General features: G+C 40.0%; 1 protein-coding gene across 1 annotated transcript; it reads right to left on the bottom strand.

Annotated features, from left to right (window-relative positions):
* Window positions 1-190: 190 nt before the first annotated feature.
* Window positions 191-10,433, bottom strand: LOC141441610 (facilitated trehalose transporter Tret1-like). The gene is made up of 7 exons (XM_074106398.1): window positions 10,309-10,433; window positions 9,335-9,564; window positions 5,900-6,223; window positions 4,352-4,484; window positions 2,827-3,044; window positions 1,877-2,065; window positions 191-422 (listed from the first exon to the last, which is right to left on the bottom strand). The coding sequence occupies exons 1-7, from the start codon at window positions 10,373-10,375 to the stop codon at window positions 201-203; spliced, it is 1,383 nt and encodes a 460-aa protein (XP_073962499.1). The 5' UTR covers window positions 10,376-10,433; the 3' UTR covers window positions 191-200.
* Between the last annotated feature and the right edge of the window lie 8,630 nt (window positions 10,434-19,063).

Here is a 19,063-nt window from a genome sequence, read left to right on the forward strand (position 1 = left end):
TGCGAATTAACTCTTGTGTCAAATATATTTTATGCGAAGTAATATTATTCTAGTAGAAAATGAGTGACTGAGCTTTTTTTACATGGTCATGTGACGTGATCTCTTCACTATGTAGTGAAGAGATCACGTTTCATAACCACAATTTATCACCGCTAACCGATCGAAATAAGCAAAAAAACAAAGACAAACGTTCAATTAATTCATTTAATCTTCAATTCAGTCTCCAGCTGCTCTATACTCTTGCCCCTGGTCTCCGGCATCAGCACCAGGACGGCAGCAAACCCAAGGAGTTGGACCGCGGCGAAGAAGTAGAAGTTGGCGTACATACCAAATGCCGCTGTAATGGGTGCGAAGGCCGCTAACAGCGCAAAAGACAGCCCCCAACCCTGGGCTGCTACGAAACCCATCAGAGTGGCTCGGATCTGGAAATATAATAGCCTGAGTCAGCAGGGGCAGGCTGAAAACCAGCGCTAGCAGTTTCTTCTCAAGCGCAGTATAAGTTGAGCCTGTTCCTTTTGTCATAGTGCAAGGGACTGCGCAAGCGCATTGTGCTGAGATTAGGTATATAAGTTTTATTGCTTTTACATTTTTAACATAGATACAGTGTTTAGGGTACGGAACCCTTATAGTTTCGCCATGTCTGTCTGTCTGTCTGTCTGTCTGTCTATCTGTCTGTCTGTCTGTCTGTCTGTCTGGCTGTCTGTCCGTCCGTCCGTCCGTCTGTGGTGATTTTTTTTTCTAATCCAACCCTATAGTGTGGGGTATCCTTGGATAGGTCTTTTAAAACCATTAGACATTTGCTAAGACGATTTTTCTATACAGTGATGAGTTTGCGAAGTATTCAACTTTAAAGTGCAAATTTTCATTAAAATCGGGCGTCCCCCCCTCTAAAATATAAACCGGTGGGTGGAAAAATTTGAAAAAATTCAGGATGGTAGTAAGTATATCAAACTTACAAGGAAAACTATAACGGCTAAGTTTCCTTAAGAATTATTAGTAGTTTAAGAGTAAATAGCAGCCTAAGGTATAAAATATACCTAAACTTGGAAGATTCCGTATAAAATACGAAATCCTTAGAAAAATACTACTTAATTTTTTCGTAATGGCTACGGAGCCCTATGTAGGGCGTATCCGACACGCTCTTGGCCGGTTTTTTAGGGTTTACACTGACAGCAACTGGTGTGTCGTCTGTCGATGTTTCGTAGCAAAACTTTGAATGTACAGTCACCAGCAACGATATTTGACACTACAAAGCGTGCATAATTATTTGATACGACTCTTTTTCTAAGGCGTGTCTGTGGCTACTACAATATTCGTAAATCTAAGTTCGTATCGTACCGTCCCTCTCACTCTCGTATGAAATAATATTAGCGACAGCGGGACGGTACCATACGGACTTCGATTTTCGAATTTCGTAGTCGCCCTACTGATATTTTTGCACGCTCCGCTGTGGCAGATATTAATGTGGTTGTATACTTATGGATTTACTAGCTTTTACAAGTAAAAGCTAGTAAATCCATAAACCAAGGCTCGGTAGCAAAATTCCGAAAAACAAAAATTCTAAGTACGATATTCCTAAAGAAAAAACTGCGAAAATCATAATTTATAATGCACACAATTCCTAAAGATACATGTCCGTCATGTTCAGTTCTGTTGACCCACGTTTAAAATATCTAAGGTGCAAAACTGCTTATGAAAATCCCAACTTCACTCTACTCATATCAGTCTCCTCGTGACCATGGCCACTGTAATGTGGTCGAAATGTCGAGGTAAATTTACTCGTTTGTTTAGCGTGATAAGTTCCACTTATTATATTTAACTGTTTGAGTGAAAATCACGAAAGTTTAAACATTTGAATACAATACAATATTCTTACCTGAATATTAAATAGTTCGGACATGACAATGTAAGGCACAGGCATGACTCCGCAAGAAAAAGCGACCATGGACCCCAGGATAGCAGCCAGCAGCAGCCAAGCGGGAACAGACCCTGGCGGCTGCTGCATCACCACCCCCACAGCGGCCAGCGACGCTGCTGATACCAGGTAAGCAGCGAGTAGAAGCACCTGAAATTTTTGTTTGTAATATTTTGAATACAAACTTTTTCCTAACTGTGCTTTTGACTGCAGTCTCATTCTCGCATTGTCATCTTTTGGATTTTGGAATCCACACACACCAATAGGACCCATGGACTTTGCGAAGGCTCTCTATCGTTTGCCCGAATTTCATATGCCATACATAAGGGTTACTCAAAGTGGGGTACGCGAACCCCTAGGGGTTCGCTATTCGACGGTAGGGGGTTCGCGACAAGGTTTACTTGATGGTGACTGCAAGAGTGGCAAGATGATTAAGATTGGTTTTTGGAGTCTTTTTGTATTTTTTATTTCAACTCCAAATTTGTTACTTATTTGTTTGTTATTTGTTGTTGTTTGTTTCAGTTTGTATTTTCGCTGTCGTCTAGAAACTATAACAGGGGTACGTGGAGCCATAAGTTTGAGAAACCCTGCCATACATAATGTAATCGTTTTCCATAATTTTCATTTGCCATAAAGTATGGTAACCTGTAGCGAAGGTATGTGGAGAATTAAGGCAAATCAGATCGGTAGGATTTTTCGTAGCGTCTGTAGGCCCTATTATATTTCCTAAAAAACATAAGCAAGCACGGGATCTCCAAGACAGAACAACATAACGTAACCGCTATTGGGCTTGTGAGAACAGTCTTAGGGTGTACTTTGATTAACAATGGAATCCGGAGTCTGGTGTTGGAGCAGTTAGTCCTTTCAGCTAAGTATATTATTACTCGCAGTAATGTAAGAAGTAAACCCACCTTTCTCCCAACTCTTTCCATAGCGACCATAGCCAGGAAAGACCCTGCCAACATGACAGCCGGAAAGGTAAGGGTCATCAGCTCTGCGTCCAAGTCCACGCCCGAAGCCTTCAGGATGTTGACTCCGTAGGAGACCAGGGCGAAGTTCCCGCTCAGGGTTTGTACGCAGTTCATGAGGGCTGCGATGATGAAGGCTTTACGCCAAGCTCGGTCTTTTACTGGAAGGCATAATATTCATCAATATCAGCGAATCAGCCGGAAAACGTCCACTGCTAAACATGCCCCCCCCCTCAGGACCTACGCTAGCTGACGCGGTTTGCACGGAGCGGATGGACGCCTATTGGAAAATTGTATGAGCTGTGCTAACTGCGCGCGGCGCTTGCGACGGATTTAACCCGCACCGCGTCCGCAGGCGTGCGCCCGCGCATTGCACCCACGCCAGCTAGCGTAGGCTCTTAGAATGCCACAATGAACGACAACTCGCCACTTGCGTCCACCGGTTGCCCACAACTCTCAAGATATTGTCAGGCCATTTAGTGGGAGGTGTGCGGTTCGTTTTCCAGTCGAGGCATAATAAGTGTTGTTGTTTAATTTATTGAATCAGGCGTTTCTTCGCGGAGGTTCATATCAATGAACTGTAAACAATTATTTTGCTCATCCGCGACCTGATGATAGCTACATCACAACATGCATTTATTTAGGGGCTGTTTCACCATCCATTGATTAGCGTTAACCGACGGTTCAATGTGATGCCGTCTCCGTCTATTCGAACAAAACAAATAGAGACGGCATCACACCTAACCCCCAGTTAACACTAATCAATGGATGGTGAAACAGCCCCTTAGTCTAACATCTGTTAGCATGTTGAGCTCTTATGATAAACTCTGGTAACTCTGGTGCGTTTTAAGCGGTCTTTTTCGCCACGAACTTGCAAAATCTGGAACGAGCTTCCCGCTGGGGTCTTCCCATCGACGACCTGCGTGCCTTTAAGAGGCGAGTGTACCATTTTCTGCAGGGCCGACAACGCACTGGCATCGCGTAAAGCGCTGCGGGTGTCTATAGACAGTGGTGACCACTTAACATCAGGTGACCTACTAGTTCGTTTGTCTGGCCTCTCTAACATAAAAACAAGTTGGAAAAGCGCCAATGTAGAGTGGTGGTGGTAAATAGTTGGGTTTGTGTGATTTGTGTATGTTCTTACTCGTGCAGTGTAGAGGAGCTGCATGAATACACATTTGGACGTAGCTATTATTGTAAGGTCGTGGATCATCATCATCATCATCATCCCAGCCTATATACGTCCCACTGCTGGGCACATGCCTCCTCTCAGAACAAGAGGGCTCACGCGGGCCCAGTGCGGATAGGGAACTTCACACACACCATTGAATTGCTTCGCAGATTTGCGCAGGTTTCCTCACGATGTTTTCCTTCACCGCAACGGTCGTGGATGAGCAAAGTAATTGTTTATAATCATTCAGTGTGTGAACTACATTATTTTTATTTAATTTAATGCCATTATACTTACAAATAACAATCATAGAAAGAGGCGGCATGGTTTTATAAAACTCGTCGTCCTTTTTCATTTCGTTGACTTCATTTTGGATTGATTTATCGTCTTCGTCTAGGCCTCTAAGAAAAGCCAGTGTTTGCAATGCTTCCTGTGGGTGAGATACTTAAGAGGTTGTAATTTGTAATAATTATGAAGTAAATATATAACAATTGTATTTACGAAATAGAGTAGGTAGGTGTGGTAACCAACACCTTTAACCCTTAATAAGGCCCTATTTATTGGAGCATACTATCACAGAATCAAAAGCAGCTATCGAATACATACTTCAAAAAATATATTTTTAAAGCTAGTCGAATTGTATCGTATTGAACTTAATAAAGTTTCCAATCGTAGCTAATTTGAAATTTGTTTTGTGTGACGTAATTGCATGAGAATTAATAAGGCAACATTTCATTGTTTACTTAACTCAATGCCTCAACGGTCGCTAATCGCCTCTACCTTATTAAGGGTTATCTAACAATTCGTGAACCTTCTCAAAAATTAAACCATCAAAGTGTAGGTATAACAAGATTGCTCATCATCATCAGCCAGAAGACATCCACTGTTGAACAAATGCCTCGCCACAGATATAGATTACACTAGATAACGCAAACACCTCAATCTGAATGAAAACCAACCGTGTCACTTTTTTATATCTACTGTGACGTCTTAAGAGCGAATTAGCGATGTGAATTCCCCGATGTCCGCGCAAAATCGATTCAAATGCGCCGCCCGCCCGTGCCGTGGGGCTCGAGTCAGTCACTAGTCATGATTAGTCAGTTAGCGGTCAGTCTTTGTATGGGGCCAACCCCGACGTTTGATCGGGGTTCGGACACGCGAAGTAGATGCATTTGCGTAATCTAGTGTAATCTATATCTGTGGACCTCACCCCCAGAACGCCACAATTAATGACAACTCGCCACTTGCATCCACTGGTTGCCATCAATATGTCGGTGGAGATGTTAGCGGGGAATCACCTGGAGTTTGTTAGCACCCCTACTTCTCCGTTACCCGGCTCGCTACCTAGGTCAGGAATAGAGGATATGCCGACGACTGTACTTTTCACTATTGTGTTGCCAAAACCTACACGCTTGACAAGCAGCTTGGGGATTGCTATATTGCTGAAGAAACCGCTACCTGTCTTCTGGGTTTTCCCTTAGTCGCCTTCTAAGATACCCAATGGGATAAGATGGGAGAGGAGCTATTCTTTTCCGGACCCCAAACGGACTATTCCTTAATTAATTCAATTAAAATACTGAAATAATCTACAGTATTGCCAATATTAGCTCGTTGAAGTGGCAATGGGCAGGCCATATAGCACGGATAACAGATGGTCGCTGGGGCCGAAAGGTTCTCGAGTGGAGACCGCTGATCGGCAAGCGCAGCAGGACATACACCAACGAGATGGACGAATGACCTGGTTTAAGTCGCGGGTTCACGGTTGATGCAAGCCGCTTCCAACACAGCGGACATCCTATGGCTGATATGATGATGATGATTGCCAATATAGCCGAATGAACTTACATCGTACTTTCCAATTTTCACCAAATACCCAGGAGACTCTGGACACTTAAGCATCAGGATAAACGTGAGCACCGGTATCCCGGCCACGATATAAAGCACTGTGTAGTATTCCACATAGGCTCCGAGGGCGAAGATGATGAGGATGCCCATGTTGCAAGCTACGATGAGTAGGGAACCCATGGCGCCTCTCATGTTGTCTTGGCTGATCTCCTTGTTGTACATAGGGACGACGTTGAAGCAGCCGCCAGCCGCGATGCCGCTGCAGACCCTGGCGATGACCAGACTGGTCGTGCTTGCAAAGTAGAGCTTAAGTACCCAGCATAACTGGAAGAGACATTTTTATTCTCTGAATTCGTTAGGGTTAGCTGAGATTTGGGTAGAGAGAAGTGCAGAAAGTGGCGTAGCGGGGGTATCAGCAGGGCTACTACGAAACTCGAAACTCGAAATTCGTATCGTACCGTCCCTCTCGCTCTTGTATTAAATAATATGTGTCAGAGGGACCGCACGACACGAACTTCGAGTTTCGAGTTTCTTAGTAGCCCTGCAGCCGGGGTGGAAGAAAAATTTGCCGCCCTCTTGCTTAGGTTATAAAAAAACTATAGTACAGTCACCAGCATTAATATCTGCCACAGCGGAGCGTGCAAAAATATCTGACACGTACTTCCGGCCCTAGAAATAGAGTCGTCATATATTTATGCACGCTTGTTGTGTCAGATATTGGTGCTGATGACTGTACCTACACAAGATGTCAATATGTTAGTGTACAGTCATGGACTTTAATTCATGAACCACCGTGGAACCATTTCACAGTAAACGTCATAGTGACATCGCTTAAATAACAAGTAAAAACGTAATGACTTTTCCTTTGTAAAGGTTCCGGGCCCGGGCATGCGTGGCTCATGAATATCCTTGACCGTACCGTTCAATTATAAAAAGGGGCTTCCCCGATTTACAGTATTAGTAATAGAAAATGCTAATTCTAAACAGTCCCAATCGTAAGTGCGAAATATGAAACATATTATTATCTAGATATTATTTATTATTGAATTTTGCCGCCCCATCAAAATTGCCGCCCGGGGCGGACCGCCCCCCGCACCCACTACGCTACGCCACTGAGTGGAGAGCCATTCATCAGCTACACTTATACAAAAGTGTTGCTCTTAAATAAAGAAGATCTTTTGCTGGTGGTAGGACCTTGTGCAAGGTCCGTCCGGATCGCTACCACCATCATGCTTTCTAATCCTGCCGTGAAGCAGCAGTGCTTGCACTGTTGTGTTTCGGCGTGGAGAGTAAGACAGCCGGTGAAATTACTGGCACTTGAGGTATCCCATCTTAGACCTATAGGTTGGCAACGCATCTGCAATCCCCCTGGTGTTGCAGGTGTCTATGGGCGGTGCTGATCACTTACCATCAGGAGACCCACTTGCTCGTTTACAACATTACAACTAGTTCTTCAACATTTCTTACATGCTGGGCTAATACTAATTTATTGCCTTTTATTACGGTTTGTGGTTGGAAACTAATATTGTGTGTAATACCGGGTTTGAAAAAAACCCGGTTTTTATGAATAAATTGCACTTAAATAACGTCAACAATGCTATTTTAATCTTTGGTTTAATTTTATTTGCAAAAAAACCAACAATGTTTACATGTCATTGACAGTCTCCGCAAATGTTGTCACAGCTACGCGTCGCCACCGTCGTGCACGTAGCCAATAGAATGATAATACAAACACAGACAGTTTAATGTACTATAAATAGATAACCAGATAGAGAGGCAGACAAAGGCACGCCCCTTATCAGAATACTGCATGTTGGAGACACCGTAAAACACAGCGGAATAGTGCATGACAGTTACCAGCATTAATATCTGCCACAGCGAAGCGTGCAAAAATATCTGACACGTCCTTCCGGCCCTAAAAATAGAGTTGTATCAGATATTTTAGCAAGCTACTGCATTCCTTGAGTGCGGTGACACCGAGCAAATTTAGATACGCCCGCGACCGCGTTGCCGCGACACTACCATATTGTACGTCGAGGTCAAGCACATTTTTAACCCCCGACGCAAGAAGAGGGGTGTTATAAGTTTGACCGCTATGTGTCCGTCTGTGTGTCTGTCTGTGGCACCGTAGCTCTTAAACGGGTGGACGGATTTGAATGCAGTTTTTTTTATTTGAAATCAGGGTTTCTTGAGACGGTTCTTAGACATGTTCATCAAAATATATATTCTAGATAAGGGTTAAATAAATAAAATATACTATTTGTTGTTGTTCAGTTTTTGGGGCTTTTAAATTTTTTGTTAAAAAGTTTTTGTCCATTCAGTTTTAGATTTTTTTTCTACATGGTATACCTAGCCATGAATATGGAGGTAGACAACTTAAAAAATAATTTTTCAGTCATTTCACAGAACTCTGCAGTCAGTTCAATATAGGAATGGACAGAAGGAAAATAGGCTCTATAATGCACGCTTTAGGAAGTCATTTAATAAATTGCTTTTTTTTAGTATACGGTCTAAACTAAATTCTAATTAAAATATCGAAGACGTCAATATTAGTTTTATTATTCATTAACTAATTGTTGCCCGCGACTCCGTTCACGTAGAATTCGTTTATTGCTATCCCGCTAAAACTATTCTATGACTTACACTATCTGTATACCGAATTTCACCTAAATCGGTTTAGCGGTTAAGACGCGAAGAGATAGGTAACAAAAAAACATACAGACTTACAAACTTTTGCAATTATAATTTATATAAGTGAGATTAACTTTGCTATTTTTCATATCATAGTTTAAAAACAATAAAAAAACTTTTTCTATTTTCTTGAAAACTTCTTCCTTACTGAAAGAGGCAGAGATAAAGAGCATTCTGCAAAAAACGAAACGTTTATAATATTGTTAACTCAAGAAATATTCTGTACATTATTCATAGATTTTAATCGCTAGATTGGATCAATATGAGAACCTTTAATCATATACGAATAGTTAATTTTTCACAACTATAGCACTGCACTAAATTTGATGAAATTTTGAATAGAAAAAAGCTTGCTTGAACTTCATAGCAGAAACTAAGAGTAGAATGATTTAAAAACATGGAATGAGAGCGGATGAGTCCACGAAACGCAGTTATTAAAGTATGTATAAATAAAAATCGAATTAATATTATGTATAAATTACGTAGGTAGGTGTTAATATTGTGTAGAAAAATTATGACTTCATCTTATTACTTCTTTTATTCATCACATCATCATCATTATTACGACTTCACAAAAAAAATTTAGAACCCCTTCTTCTGTAACTCTAGTCAAATGTTATCCTGAATGGACTATAGCGGAATACAAAACCTTACAAAGAACTATAAAACTCACTAGAAGTTAAAATTATCGCTTGGATAAAATATTTACCAGAGAACTATAGATTTTATGTGTAAAGAACTTACCGTTTGTGGTACCGCCATTATCAGTATGCTGGTCTTCCTGCCATACTTGTCAGCAAGGAATGAAAATATTGGCACAAATACGAAAGCTGTGATCGGTAGAGCGCTTGCCACCCATCCAAGCGTGGAGTCAGATAGAGGTGCTCCTGTGGGCGAGGACTTGGACTGCAGAACCTTGGCCACGGGCGAGATCCAGCAAGCTTGCATCGCGTAGGTGAAGGCAATTGAGTTTGCTGAAATAGCTTCTCGTTAGTTCTGGTGGCCTAGTACATTTTTATGTTTAGTGACTTGACATTTTAGACTTTATTATTTTTAATGTACATTTAGGGGCTGTTTCACCATCCATTGATTAGTGCTAACTGACGGTTAAATGTGATGCCGTCTCTATTTATTTTGTACGAATAGACGGAGACGGCATCTCATTTAACCGTCAGTTAACACTAATCTATGGATGTAACAGCCCCTTAATATTTGTTTTATTTATTTTAATTGTTGTTGTTATTCTTATCTTGAAATTCTTAGAATTTCATTTTTTATATTATTATCAATCTATTAAGCCCGGTTTAGACTTGACAGAAAAAATCGTGCAAGTTGCATTACATTGCGAGCCAAAAAGCCAACGAGTTTGTGTAGTGGTCAATCGAGCGCCGCAATCTAAGGACTTCCATGACTTATCATATCCCAGAAGAGGCGTAACTACTTCTCCGAAACTAATTTGTAGGTAAGGTGTAACAAACGTACACACACACACACACACACACACACACACACACACACACACACAAACTTTCGCATTTATAATAATAAGGTAGGATTTTATTTCTTTTGACGGTTTCAATATAACTTGACATTTACGTAAATAATGACGTAGGTTAATATTATATTTAATGAATGAATAAAGTAAACTAAACTAACTCTAAACGACTAAATAATAGCTGCTATGTGAGATGAAATGAGATAAGAAGTGTTTTTATTACCAATGATCCCCGCAGCCCATTGCACGTAGGTGTGGCCTTTCTTAGTCGTTTCTTTCTCAGACTTCATTTTTATTTCTTAATTTTTTACTTACTTACTAATTTAACAATGACTAGTAGTTGCCTGCCTAAATTGCAGTAAATGAATAAAAATGTGAAATAATGTAATATAAATACCTTTTGTTCTCATCTGTAGCGGCCGATAGTGATAGATAACGAACAATAGCGATAAACCTTATCATACCTAACATAGCTTTAGGGTTGCTAAAAGCTGCAATTAAGATAGCCTTACTTTCTGAATTAATTAGCGAATTAGCTCGTTGAAGTAGCCCGGAGAAATAGCTGTTGGGGCCGAAAAGTTCTCGAAAGGAGACCGCGCGCAAGCAAAGCGTAGGACTTCCACCGACAAGATGGACGGATGACCTGGTTAACGCGGGTTCACGGTGGATGCAGGCCGCTGCCAACCGAAGCAACTGGAGGTCTATGGGGGAGGCCTATGTCAAACAATGAACGTCCTACTACTGATAAGATAATGACTTTCTGAATCCTTTGCATATTTTTCTATTAAAATGTTAGTTTAAGAAGACGCTAAAATTTATGTTAAAAATTTATCTGCCCGTTCGGTTCTGGCCCCAGGCGATCCCATAGCTGGTACTTATGTGTCTCAAAGACTGCGAATAACAGTTCAAAGAGGTAGAGCGGCCAGTTAACTAATTTTCATGGTACGCGGAACAAAACCCGAATTTAAATCATAAAATGTGTAGTTTTAATTTATTTTATATTAAGTTTTAGTGTTTCATGGTATTTTATAAATTTCTTAAATTATTCTTAACAGTAGGTAGGTGAATAATCTGCTTTGAATTGCATCACCTGATAAAATCTTATTTTTTAACCCTAAAGATAGTCTGGAAGAAATCGCTCTAAAGCGATAAGGCTTCCTATTTACCTACCTTTGGAACCTTTTTTCTATACAGGATGTGGCCTGTAATACGAGCAAAAAGTTAAAACAGATCGTCCTCGTCCAACTAAACAACATTAGTTCAGCGACTTTTAAAAATAATAGAGTCTTTGAATGTTCCCTTTTTCATACAGATTAAGTACTTACTGCTATCAATGTACGCCATCCTAGAACATAACTGACGTCGCCTGTCACGGTACAAACTTAAAAGTGTAATAAACATTAAATTAGTGGATAAACGAACAATCCGAAATGTTAAATCTGTTGTAATTTAAAAAATAAAATGAAACAAAGAATCCTTGACAATAAACTGAAGAGAAGAGAAGAACTTAAGTACTTACTTCAGATAAGTCCCATTCTAGACTTGCAAGAGAAATGGATTGATCTGTTCAAAATCCTTTAATTTTTACAACTTCGCAATGTACGCCAACATACAATTTTTGTTGCAGGTCTAAACTGATCTTAAAAGCAGAAATTAAAAATGAAGATGTTCATGTTTGGTTTAGTTGTAACAAAATGAGACAATTTCAAGCAAGACTTAACGCTGGACACACCTCATGATGATACTAACGCCATCTAACGGAATAGTCACATAAGCAATTCATCATCATGCCAGCCGAAAGACGTCCACTGCTGGACATAGGCCTCCCCCAAGGCAATCCACTCAGATCGGTCTTGTGCTTTCCGCATCCACCGCGATCCCGCGATCTTAACCAGACGAGATGTCGGTAGGCCTCCAACAAGATGGAGCGACGACCTGGATAAGCAATTGCTTCCTTACAAATATCAATTAAAAACATTTTTTATTAATTAACTGAAATTTCCTAACCCTACTCTATTGGTCTTGAATCCTAAAATATACCAATGAGTGACTTGTATCTCTTATCATCCTTAGAAACGCTAACGTGGAACTCACGTCTACGTTAATAAAACATTTTCACAATGTTTACATTTGTAGTCCTACACAAATTTACACGGCATTTATTTAAATTGTTTATATAAAATACAATATACTATTGTATTACCTATGTCTGATAATACTTAAGATCTATTGTTTTCGATGTGTTAGCTTTGTGATTCAGAATTCCACCTGTTAGTTAAGTAAATATAATTAAGCCTTGACATAATTGCCTCTTTTTCGGGGAACTCTGTAGTCTTTAATTCAATCTTAGATACCTGTTGTAATAATCAAGATTCTATTCACACCTCTCCTTCAGAAAAGTAACTTTTCCTCCCAGACGAGAGGGAGCAAAGTGCAACTTTTCTGTTCAAGGCTTTTCTAAGTATTTTATTGCAAATGACATTTTTTGAAGTTGATAATTGTAAAGCCACGCCATTTTCTATGCTGGTTGCTCTTTAATAATACCTATTTAGATTTTTTTTTCAGGTTTCTAAATGCTCAGTGTGAAAAGTTGTATGAGCCACTCGGGAGGAAAATTATTTTCATCTTGGGCGTTAACACTTGAATCCCTCATAACGCTCAGGATTCTACTTTAGAATAGAATCCTTTGCTACATTCTGGATTCAATGTACGCCCTCGTCGTAAATACACCATTTTGCTCCCTTGTGACCCAAATAACTATTATAGTTCGATGGTACCGTTTAGCGGCTGTCAATGGCTTCGTTGATTTTTTTTAGCGGCGACATTTTGCAGGGGTCAAACCAATATTTTGCAGGTGGTAGGACCTTGTGCAAGGTCCGCCCGGATTGCTACCACCATCTTGCTCGCTAATCCTGCTGTGAAGCAGCAGTGCTTGCACTGTGTGTTACGGCGTGGAGAGTAAGACAGCCGGTGAAATTACTGGCACTTGAGGTATCCCATCTTAGGCCTCTAAGTTGGCAACGCATCTGCAATACCCCTTAGACCTGAGACCCACTTGCTCGTTTTCCATCCAGTCGAATAAAAAAAAACATTATTATACCGGTATTCATTTATACCAGATTCAAGTTTTGGTTTCATACCGGTTCAAATACCGGTATATACTGTTTTAGTACCGACATTTTTGATACCAGTTTGAAGCATTGACTAGTGATTTTAGCGTCTATTTTGACATACCTACAAATTTGTACGGAAACTATTGTGCGCAAGTTCTACTCGTACTTAGCCGATTTTCAAAATATTTGAAAGGATTTTTACCACAGAATCAGACACAGAAAAAATGATTATTGTAGAATATAGGTAGGCTGTAAGATACAGAGTTGTTTAGACATTTTGTGATGTTTTATGTCTTGCCAATGGGCGTACAAAACATTCAATTGGTAGGTACTTCAAAAATATAATCAGTTGAAATTAATTTAAAAATTATAATTAAATAAGAAATTGACATTAAATAAAAATAAAAAAAACAATAAAAATTTGTAATTACTTGTCTTAAATAACAAATTGAATTTATAATTCAGCAAGTTATAAAATATAAATAAAAATTATGATTTCACATTTATTATAGTCATTTTTGTAAAAAAAAAAACGAAATTGTCATTCAAGTAGTCAGAAACGGAATAATAAATCACAGGTAAGGTACAATACAGTACATAATTTAAAAATTCTGTCCCCTAAATAATTGAAGAAAAAAAGCCCTGTATCAAAATAGACTAAGCTTTTTCTATAAAAAATTCTGGTTCCTTGCTAAAGAACAGGCAAAAATTAATTTTCAGGTTATATGCTAGCAACTACGCTAGATCTTAGCGACAGTAACAAACAATTTTGACTTTGACGTTGCTTCGATTTTACCCGTTTTCGAATTCTAAATCACTAGTGCCTTCTCTATTTTTTTCCTTTTCTACGCCAATTTCAGTTCTAAAAACATTCTGACATATGCATTTAGAGTAGATAATGTGAGCGAGTGTAGCCTTTTACGTCTCTGAGAATATAGCTAGATGGTAAATGGCTGGCGTATTGCCGAACGAAGGAAAAGATGACGAAATAGGTACAGACCTATTTCGTCATCATTTCCTTCTTTCATTCTAAATTTCTATTCATTCCAAGGCCGCGTGAACCCCCTCAAGCAAATAGCGTGAAGCAGTATCGCAAAACACACCAACCACGCCAAATATCTAATTACATCCGCATAAAGTACATTTTACTTCAATTAAACTTCCTTTCTCGTAGTTATATCGCACCAATGACGCACTCTTAAGAAACTTAACATTATGAACTGTTTGGAACGGTAAATATTTGAAATTGTCAGCACTGGCTTTTTTTTGGATTATTTTTTGTTTGTATATTATTTTTGCGTCGCATCGGAAAATTTTGCCAAATTAATCGTGGAAGTTCTTGGATGGTCACCGCGGAGTGGGACACATGGCGTATGCCGTCTGTGGCAAAAGGATGAGCGGAAGACAGAGTACGGTTAGGCTGCTTTTGGTCTCCATCAGAGGATGTGTAGCGAGAATATGAAACGTAGTGACTTTTTCTACCAGAGATGTGCGAGGTAGCTGAGCGGTGCGAGGTCCAAAAAAGCGAGCTGGGTGCGGAGAGGCGAGCTAAGTGGGTACTTCGCACCACATCCCTCGCACACATCTTTCCCTTATTTTGTACTAGCTTTTGCCCGCGACTTCGTCCGCGTGGAATAGTAACTTTGGAAAGTATTTAATTTATTTAGGATACCTATTCTGCCAATAATAGCACATAGAAACTTCTACGGCTTACTGAAAATAACCATTTCAATACATTGCTATAAATATAAAGTATTTTTTTTGTTTATCCGGATCAAATGATTTTTAGGGTTCCGTTCCTCAAGAGGCAAAAATTGAACCCTTATAGGATCACTTTTCTGTCCGTCCGTCCGTCTGTCTGTCAAGACCCTTTATCTAACGGAGTATCGGTATCGAGTTGAAATTATAAACCCCTAAACTCAGGTCAATAGTCCCGAAAGCTGTGAAAAAATCAAACTTCTAAGTCAAGGCAAACAAAAGCTACAGTCATTAAAGAGGTGTTTTCATACAAATCGCCTTAACAGAAAAAGTTATAGCGCACTGCCGGCTGTCTTAGAAACTTGGAATCTTGCATAAAAGTGGCTCTTATAGCACAATAAATAAGAAAAATCTGAAAATCATAAATTTTTCATGATGACCTCACATTGCGTACATTATTCTTATGAGCTTAGAAGGTTCTGCTAACACTGCATCATCCCCTCTGCTAACATCCCCTCGCAGGTAAAGTTTTCAAATGAAGAACTTTTTCATAAACATTTTTTTTTGTTATTCATCATCATCGATCATTATCACCACAATCACCATCATCATCACCAATCATCATAATCAGCACCACTATCATCACCATCACCATCAATCAGCTCCACAGCCTCCGCTCCGCTCAGCAGCGTCCGCTCCGTTCCACTGCCTCCGCTCCGCTGCCTCCTCTCCACAGCCTCCGCTCCGCCAGCCTCCGCTCCGTCAGCCTCCGCTCCGCCAGCCTCCGCTCCACCAGCCTCCGCTCCGCCAGCCTCCGCTCCGCTAGCCTCAGCTCCGCCAGCCTCCGATCCGCTCAGCAGCGTCAGCTCCGCTCCACTGCCTCCGCTCTACTTGACTGCCTCCGCTGCAGCCTAGATTGTCTCCACTCTATCCGTTGCCTCCGCTCCACTCCGTTGCCTCCGCTCCACTCCGTTGCCTCCCTGCCTCCGCTCCGATGCCTCCGCTCCATTGTCTCCGCTCCGCTCCACTGCCTCCGCTCTGCTCCGCCAGCCTCCGCTCCGCCAGCCTCCGCTCCGCTCAGCAGCGTCAGCTCCACTCCGCTGCCTCCACTCTACTTCACTGCCTCCGCTGTAGCCTGCATTGTCTCCGCTCCATCCGTTGCCTCCACTCCACTCCGTTGCCTTCTCGATTTATCTTCGAAATGACTACCTTCCATATACACTTTCATCCCCTATTTCATCCCCTCATAGGTCAAGTTTTCAAAAAAGGTCAACCAAATATCGATTTATTTCTTATTAAGTGCCTAAATTCCAAGTTTCATGGTTTTATCATCAACAGCGACGAACTTCCACCATATAAACTTTCATCCCCTATTTCAACCCCTTAAAGCCTCTTTTTCGCGATAAAAGATAGCCTATGTTCTTTCCCAAGGTCTATTCTATCTCTGTACCAAATTTCATCAAAATCCGTTCAGCGGTTTAGGCGTGAAAGCGTAACAGACAGACAGACAGACAGACAGACAGACAGACAGACAGAGTTACTTTCGCATTTATAATATTTATAATAATATAATATATAATATAATATATAATATATATAATATATATATAATATTATAAGTATATAAGTATAAGTATAAGTATATATAAGTATAAGTATGGATAGTATGGATATACAAAAACCTCACTCCACTTCGCTGTTTCCACTAGAGCTGCGCTGAGCGAGGATAAGTATGTATGTATGTATGTAACTTTATTGTACAAAATAAGTAACAAACACAATTGACAGACATTGAGATATATGTACAAAGGCGAAGTTATCCCTTTAAGGGATCTCTACAGGTCAACCTTTGAGTGGATGAGAGGAGCATTCAGTTAGGGACAGACCAAAAGTGAGTGAGTGGGTGAGATTAAAAGTTAAAATAGCTAGTGGCAGCTACAATACAATGCTTTAAATAATACCAGCTGTGGCTTGCAATACGAGCAAATAATTAAAACATAGATCGTCCTCGTCAAACTAAACAACATTAGTTCAGCGACTTTTAAAAATAATGGAGTTTTTAAATTTTCCTTTTTTCATACAAATTAAATACTGCTATCAATGTACGCCATCCTAGAACACAACTGACGTCGCCTGTCACGGTACAAACATCAAACATTTTGCTTTCTCTCTTCTTTCTTTTGCTTCTTCGAATAAACTTAAAAGTATAATAAAAATTAAAGAATTAATTATTTTTAAAAGTCGCTGAACTAATGTTGTTCAGTTTGAGGAGTATGATCTATGTTCTAATTATTTGCTCCTACTCGTATTACAAGCCAAGCCCGGTATGTAGGTATATAATATAATGTCAGGGTTAAAATGAAAACAATAAGTTACAATAACTTTAATTAAAACTTTATTTAATTAATACAATGATCATTATTGTAAAATCGTCAGTAGATCTTAATTGGATTTATATTTATTGGTTAAATTAATGACTCATTAATACAAAGCACCTAGCTAGTAATTTGTTGGAGTTTTTGGGCTGAATTATAAAGCCATATTCTAGTCATCCCAGCCTATATACGTCCCACTGCTGGGCACAGGCCTCCTCTCAGAACAAGAGGACTTGGGCCATAGTTCCCACGCGGAAGCCGTGGTGGCCTAGTGGTTTGACCTATCGCCTCTCAAGCAGAGGGTCGTGGGGTTCAAACCCCGGCTCGCACCTCTGAGTTTTTCGAAATTCATGTGCGGAATTACATTTGAAATTTACCACGAGCTTTGCGGTGAAGGAAAACATCGTGAGGAAACCTGCACAAACCTGCGAAGCAATTCAATGGTGCGTGTGAAGTTCCCAATCATATTTTAGTATAAGTAAGTAATCCAAATATAAATTTGGTTGCATTGAGAGTCCACGATAAGCTCGCGATAAGGGATAAGTTCGCCGTTGTACTCGTACAGTATCTCAATTTTTGTCTATTTAATTTTTTTCTTCTAAGACAACAAAGAGTTTACGTACATACATTCATGGGTTGCAGCGAGGTGTAATTTTTGAATTTCTTCTAGCGTCTAATATCTACTTATACACCGTGTTTTTTTTATTTCCGTTTTTTTCATATGTTTTTATGTACAATAAAGAGTTTTACAATACAATATACAATACAATACTTTGACTGAAGGCTCAGTTAATTCAAAACAGCGCACACTTTCCGAGCTCTGGTCACGATAAGTCCTACCTGAATGTCTTAAACTCCTATCCCAAATCCTTGGACAAAGCTGAAGTTTTGCATAGGTAGAGGTTCTTTCTACGACGCAGACGAGGAATGAATAGCTTCCCACGGGTTTTTACAACTGTTAGTCTAATCCTGCAGCATTGAGGGTACTGCTGCGGTGGGCTGGCACTGCTGCAGGCACCAACTAACAGCTACCTACCCTAGAAATTCCCTGCACGCCAATGGTCTAGTCCAGCGATGTCAAACTAATGGCATGCGTGCCAGTTATGGCACACGACAATATAATCCCGGCACGTCACTAATCATCGAATACATGTACTTAATTAATAGTTTCATACTGTGGTTGTGCAACCACTAAGTCAAGAATGAACTTAATTAATATTTTTACACTGTGGTTGTGCAACCACTAAGTCAAAAACCGGCCAAGAGCGTATCGGACACGCCCAAAATAGGGTTCCGTAGCCGTTACAAAAAATTAAGTAATATTTTTATTTCGTATTTTATACGGAATCTTCCAAGTTTAGGTATATTTTATACCTTAGGCTGCTATTTAAGAGTAAAACTACTAATAATTCTCAAGCAACTTAGCCGTTATAGTTTTCCTTGAAAGTTTGATATACTTACTTAATACCATCCTGATTTTTTTCCAATTTTTCCACCCTTCGGTTTAAATTTTAGAAGGGGGGGGGACGCTCGATTTTAATGTATATTTGAAATTTAAAGTTGAATATTTTGCAAAAATATCATCGACGGGTGAAAGGCTATTTGTATCAAGCGACACTTTGGGCGATATTGAGTTATATATATCATTGCAATCAGCAGATTTTTCTGCGTCGATTGAGCTGGGTTTGGTAAAGATCTGAGCACTTTTTTGGCGCTTAAACCGGTCATAATTTGGGGACTAATTCAGAACATCGAAGTATGAAGTGCCATTAAATTTGCCAGTTTCAAGTAA

Source organism: Choristoneura fumiferana, chromosome 24 (assembly GCF_025370935.1).
Source record: "Choristoneura fumiferana chromosome 24, NRCan_CFum_1, whole genome shotgun sequence".
NCBI classification, from domain to species: Eukaryota; Metazoa; Arthropoda; class Insecta; order Lepidoptera; family Tortricidae; genus Choristoneura; species Choristoneura fumiferana.